The sequence below is a fragment of the Crocuta crocuta genome, unplaced genomic scaffold (genome assembly GCF_008692635.1).
Source record: "Crocuta crocuta isolate KB4526 unplaced genomic scaffold, BGI_CrCroc_1.0 scaffold233, whole genome shotgun sequence".
NCBI classification, from domain to species: Eukaryota; Metazoa; Chordata; class Mammalia; order Carnivora; family Hyaenidae; genus Crocuta; species Crocuta crocuta.
Genome location: NW_027529526.1, coordinates 303,317 through 309,944, shown reverse-complemented (window position 1 = coordinate 309,944; position 6,628 = coordinate 303,317). Strand labels below are relative to the sequence as shown.

General features: G+C 44.7%; 1 protein-coding gene across 1 annotated transcript in view; it reads left to right on the top strand.

Moving 5' to 3' along the window:
• The window catches only part of LOC144229115 (protein kinase C-binding protein NELL1), a gene marked incomplete at its 3' end in the record, with an annotated part of 230,315 nt that overhangs the window by 4,468 nt on the left and 219,219 nt on the right, over positions 1-6,628 (top strand). Inside the window, exon 2 of the mRNA XM_077761072.1 lies at positions 2,040-2,187. Within this exon, the coding sequence (XP_077617198.1) occupies positions 2,040-2,187 (148 nt within the window). The remainder of the gene's footprint in view (positions 1-2,039; positions 2,188-6,628) is intronic.

The following is a 6,628-nucleotide window of genomic DNA, read 5'->3' as shown; positions in this document are numbered from 1 at the left end:
CCCCCCCCACAAACACAGCCCAAGCCCTCCAGTGATTTCCTATTGCAGTTAGAATAAAGTCCATCTCTTTGTCAGGCTCAAACGGAAGGGTCTACTCTTTGGCCTCATTTTCTACCACGTTCCTCCTGCCCGCTCTTCTCTACCTGTACTAACTTTTCTCTGTTTCCTGAACGTGCCAGGTCTGTTCCTGGTTTGCAGTGTGCTGTTCTCCACACCTGGAAAGCTTTCTCCCCAGATCTTGCCCTCTTGGGCCCCTGCAGGCATTCACATATCTGCTCAAAGGAACCTTCCCTGACCGTTCTTTCTAAAGCCCCACCCGAGTTGCTTTGTATTCCATCACTCTGTTTTATTATCTGGGTAGCATTTATTGCCATCTCAAATGATCTTATCTATTATTATTATTATTTGGCCCTCTGTTTACTCCTTACCTCAGGAATGCATACTTTATGAGGACATCTCCAGTGCCCAGCAATGCATATTACGTAGGAAAACTCAGTAATACCTGTTGAAAAGGTACTGAATGAATGCGTAAATGCAGAGTGAGTAGAAGGAAGAGTTGTTTTTGGTAAACTGGTCTCAAAAGGGGCCGCATTCGGAAGGGGGAAGTTTGAACCTTTAGCTTCGAGGACAAGGAGAAACCTGACAGAAACTGAGAAGGCAGTTTATGTTCTGTACCTCCAGTTTAACCCTTCGTGTGCCTTGGCAATGACAGGCTGCAGCTAGACCAACCTCTGTTGCGCAGCAGCTCCTGTTTTTCCTCATAGGAAAAGAGTATGGAGAGGGTAGATTTCCTTCCCCCAGTCTGTGGAGGAAGGGGTGAAGGTGGGAGGGCTGATGAGGTTGTAATAGCTGACGATGTCCTGATGAGCATTCACTCAGTCTCTGTGGGACAAATCGGGTGTGAGCTTTCCAGATCTTGCCTCAGCAACTGCATTACCAGCAGACAAAAGTTGACAGCTGTTGCTGATTAAAACATTTCTGGCTGTGCGGTCAGGATGGCACTACTGAGATGCTAAGTGTAGAGACACGGTGAATTTATGAATGGCTGAAACACAGTCCCTTACAGTGATCTCTAGCCTGATGAAAAATGTAATTGGAAGTCACTTTGCAATCACAAGTGTGTCATTGCACAGAATGCTCCCTGGGTGAGAGAAAGCCTTAGGCATTTGTCTTTCTCAGGTAAGGCTCATGGCTGTATTTCACCAGCCGTATTTCACCGTGCTAAGGTTCTCCAACATTGTTGTCTGGGCATTTAACCTTCAGGAGTCCCCCGGAGGGAATTCTCTGGTGTTTCTCTTTTTTGGCCACTCCCTCCAACCCCCTTCTCCCACAAGGGCAGGATCCCTCTGCTTTGCCTTTTCTGTATCACAGATGGTTGGGCCTGATGAATAGGGAGCTCTCTGCGGAGGTGTTTTCTAGTGATGGTGGTGTCAGGTTTTGCTTCTGCGTCAGTTTCTGAAGCAGGTAGATCAGGGTTACTATCCTGCATCCTCAGTCCCCAGATCTTGAAAAGCTTGGAAACCCAATGTTCCCTCAAAACTCATGTCACAGCAAAAGCTACCCCAGAGCCAAACTCATCTGGTGGTGAAACTTGACCTCAAGTGATATGAGGCTATGTATAGTCTTTGTTTAGCCAACTAGAGGAAAACATCATACTTTTTCCTCCAGAAATACTGTATTTGATTATGGGGTACTGATTCAGTGTTTGCTTAGGGTGTGAAATAAAATGTAGGATACAGGCCATATGGTAACTTTCTAGCATCTGATAAATACATTCTGAATCTGAAACCTATTTGGCCCTGAGGATTTTGGATAAGGGATCATCAATCTGTAATGAATGGGGAGTGAGGGTGGGGGAGGGGACAAAAAAATGTACAATGTCACTAGGCCCTTGGAGCAAAGAGTTGCCCTCCTTTTCCACTCTGGAAGGTAGCATCTCCACACGCTCATCACTGGCTTCCTTGTATACCGTGCCGCTCTGGCCTCCGTAATTCCTGTTATGTATTGCCGCCAGCAGTCTATATTTGAAGCGAAGACAGTTCTTTGTTTTTTTTTCAGTGGTGGGCTTCGGGACGGACCCTGACCTGCAGATGGATATTATCACGGAGCTTGACCTTGTGAACACCACCATTGGAGTCACTCAGGTGTCTGGATTGCACAATGCCAGCAAAGCGTATTTATTTCAAGGTAAAGGCACCTCCTCCTTTGCACGGGGGCAGGGGGCAGAGCTTGGGGAGGAAGATCTGTCTGGAGAGCGTTCATGTGGTGTGTGTTTGTCGGAAGATCATCTCTGCTATTTCTCTTGTGTTATTGTCATAAGGAATGTTCGGAAATGCCATAGGTGTTCAGACAGTCGAGGGGTGTCCTGAGGGTGGGCACTAGAGGCATGATTGTGAAATATTTGGTTTGGTGGTAAAATATTTCCTTGGGTATTTTGTGGGGGGAGGGAGATCTAAAGTTGATTGAAGTTGCAAAGCCCTTGAAAGCCATTGGCCAGGAATATTGTTTTTTTTACATGATATTTCTTTATTTGCTTTCTATATCTTTACCTGTACCTATTCTATACCTACACCTATCCTTATTCATCTCTCTCTCTCTCATTTAATGGGCACATGAGCACAGAGGATGTTTTACGGCTGCATTCTCCTAGGGGTGGAGCTTACTTGGTTCTCAGTAATCAAGGGAGTATAGTATGTTTCTTAAAAGCCCACTGCCTGAGATCCAATGTTAACTCTGCCAACTTAGTGGCTTTGAGACTTTGGGCAATCACTTAGCCTAACTGTGCCAATGTCCTCATCTGAAATACTAGTACCTACCTCCTGGGGTTCTTACAAGGATTAGAGGAGCTAATCCATCGAAGTGGTTAAAACAGTGTCTGACACGTATAGTGGATCCTTAATAAGTACAAGCTGTTCGTAGGGAACTCCTGCTCTGGACCAAGTAACACACTAATAATAGGGTTACCAGTTACCAGTAGGAGTGAATAAGATGGGTGTAGCCCCTGTTCTAAAATAGAATGAGAAGAACAGTCATCACACAAGGAATTATTGGATTGCAATCGCTGTACTTACTGAAGGGGATGTATAGCTTGCCAAAGAGTAGTACAGGGAGAAATGGCAGTGGTCAGGTAAAGGTTACCCTGAAAATTGATGTGTCAGCAGAGACTTGAAAAATGAATAGAAAGCCTGGTGTAGGAAGGGATGGGAGTTCACAGCATTCTGGGCAAGGAGAATAGTATGTATGAAGGTCTTAAGGCAGAAACCAATAGCAGGGTGTGTAGTGTGGTAAGGATGGTCATTGGTGGGAGAGGCAGGCAGAGGCTGGGTTACACTGGACCCTGTAGGCAGATCTGATATTTAGCTGATATCCGGGGGTTTAGATACGCTGGTGAGTTATGACCCGTATCCATTCTGATAGGTGGGAGGCCGTGTATACTTGTTAGCTGCTGAAATTATTACCCCTGCTTGGAGCGCCAGCTTAGTGGTCTCGTACTTTACTCTCAGTGCGGTGGGGGGCTTCACGGAGCTTGCTGCAGGGAAGTGACCTGATTAGATATGATAGGCAGGCCGCTTGGCTATTCCTCTATGAAAATTCCTGCCAGCGTTCTTTTAACTCAGCCTTTTGTGAAGATGGCAAAAGGATTGTTTCCGAATGACTGGACCACTGTTAAGGGATGAGATTTACATATTTACTGTGGAGACAACTTAAGCCTAATGACATATAATAAACTTACAGACATTATATAATGATCTATAGCAAGCCTATGGATATGTTAATTTCCATTTCCTCTTACTAAAGAATTGGTGAAGTCCCTAAGCTGGGTCTGGTTAAGAGTATACAAGACGAGATTACTTTTTTTCTTTTTGCATCGTACAAGATCTGCTCAATTACCATGCTTCATGAAGGCAGAAGTCGTGTCTATTTAGACACCCCTACATCCCTAGAACCAAGTACCATGCGTGACATGTGGTAGGTGACAAATACACATTTTTAACTGAATTAAAATTTCCTCTGTCCAATATGCTCTGTAAAAGGCTAATTGCCTCCTTTACTCATTATTCATTTACTTATTTATTTATTCCACAAGTGTGGTCTTCCTAGGCCAGACATCTGTTGATTTGTGTGCTCTGTGCTTTGGCAAACTACCTCTGGGACTTCTAGAAGACTCCAGCCATGGGGACGGATTTTCACTTCTTTTGGGGGGAAGAGTAACTTCATTATGGGAGGTTGACTGAGGAGGACTTGCCCTTAAGAACGCTTGTGGTTGGTTATATTGGGCGTACCTGGATATCCAGGGTAATCTCTCCACTTCATAATTAAATCACACGCTAAAATCCCTTTTGCCATGTAAGGTAACATGTTTATGGGTCCCGGCAGTTAGGACATGGACATCTTTGGGGGAGTATCATTTTGCTTACCACACAGTCTAGGCTCTCTAGCCTCCAAAGATTAATTTCTGTCCCACACGCAAGGTACGTTCACCTCATCCCAGTATCTCCCAAAGTCGTAACCCATTATGGCATCAGCTCAGAGTCCAAAATCTTATCCAGTCTGGTCAGATGAAAAATTCCAAATCTGATGATCTAAATAATCTAAATCAGGTGTGACTGTGACTCTGAGTATCATACATTTGGGGACAAAGCCCTTCCCCATAGGTGGATCTCTGAAAAGTGGGAAACAGGTAATCTGCTTCCCAAATACAGTGGTGGGGTAGGTGTACGGTGCCCGTCATAGACAGTCCTGTCCAAAGGAAGGAAATAGAAAGAAGAGAGGGGCCAGGAGTCCCAAGATATTTTGAGATCTAGCGGGGCAAACTCTGTTGAGTTTCAGGGCCAGAGAATAGTCCCATGTGGTCCTTGGCTCTGCCTTCTCGGCTCGTGACTCATTCCTTTGAGTGATTCTTCCTTTCTCAGCCAGGGTAGCGTGTGTTTGTGGCTGAGTAGTTTTATCAGCCTGTTTCCTGCCTGTAGAATTTTGGAAGTCTGTCAGCCTCCTCTCGTTTCATCCTCTGTCAGTTTTCTTTAGTCCAAGTTGGCAGTGTTTCTGCTGGTATAACATTCTCAGGAACATTTAGGGGCCTCCTGTCCATCAGACATGAGGCTCCCCGACAGATCTATCTTAGATAGATCTCTGTTCCTGACCTGTGCCAAGATGACTGAGGGGAGCCATGAGTCACATACCTGATCTCTTCAGAAAGCCCTCCTGTGATTGAATCTTCTGAACTTTCTATTGTCAGAGGCATTAACAGAAGGCTGTTCAGCTACGCCTGTGGCTTTTCCCCCAGAGCAGAATTTCCTGACAGGGAATCTCCTAATTTTATCATCTTTTGCAGTCCGAATAGGCTGAGGATTCTCCCACTCATCAGGCCCTAATTTCTTCCTGCTTGTCAGCTCATCCCCCCATCTCTTTTTCCTCTCATCTTTATTATAAGCAGCAAGGAGAAGCCAGACTACACCTACACTTTGCTTGGAAATCTCTAAATGTCCAGGTTCATCTTTTCTAAGTTTTGCTTTCTACGTTACTACAGGGCACAATTCAACTAAGCTTCCTGCTACTATGTAACAAGGTCCTCTGTCTTCTGGTTTCCATTTCCTTTTTAGCCCTTACCAGCAGTATAAAAAACAAAGTTTATTTATTTACTTTCAGAGAGTGAATGCATGAGCAGGGGAGGAACAGAGAGAGAGGGAGACAGAATCTCAAGGAGGCTTCCTGCTGTCAGCACAGAGCCTGACATAGGGCTGGATCCCATGATCCGTGAGATCGTGAGCTGAGCCAAAATCAAGAGTTGGACAGTTAACTGACTGAGCCACCAGGAATCCTACCAGCAGTATTTTTAATGTCCATGTGTCTACTAATGGTCTGTTCACTGTGATTTAAGTATTCCCTAAGATGATATAGGTTTCTGTACCATGCCCTTTACTTCATTCTGAGTCCTCACCTGTGGGGTCTTCAACATCCGTATTTCTGCTAATAGTCTGTTCATAGTGGTCTAGGCTTTTTCGATCATGCCTCTCAAAATTCTTTCAGCCTCTCTGCTCATCATTCAGTGCCAGAGCCACGTCCACTTTTTTAGTTATTTGTGACAGTAGCATCCCACTTTCAGGTGCCACAGTCTGTGTTAGTTTCCTCATGTGGCTGTAACAGATGGCCACGAATTTAGTGGCTTAAAAGAGATTTATTATCTTATAATTCTGGAAGTCAGAAGTCCAAAGTGGGCTTCAGGAGGGCTAAAATCAAGGTGTTGGCAGAGCCATGTTCCTTCTGGAGTCTTCAGTTTATTGTCTTTTCCAGCTTCCAGAGGCTGCCATATTCCTTGGGTCATGGCAGGGTCATTCCAACCTCTGCTCTTTTGTCCCACGTCCCTCTTTCTCTCTTTCTGTTGTCATGTTGTCTTCTCTGACATTGACTCTTCTGCCTCTTTTTTTTCCTGTTATGGGGACCCTTACAATTATATCGGGCTTACTCAGATAATCCAAGATAATTTCTTTGTCTCAAGATTCATGATGTAATCATATCAAGTCTTCTTTTGCTGTATAGGGTAACATATTTACAGTTTCTCAGGATTAAGAGATGGACATCTTTCCTGGGACTGGCGGGCGCCTAATTTTGTCAACCACAGGATGGGTAA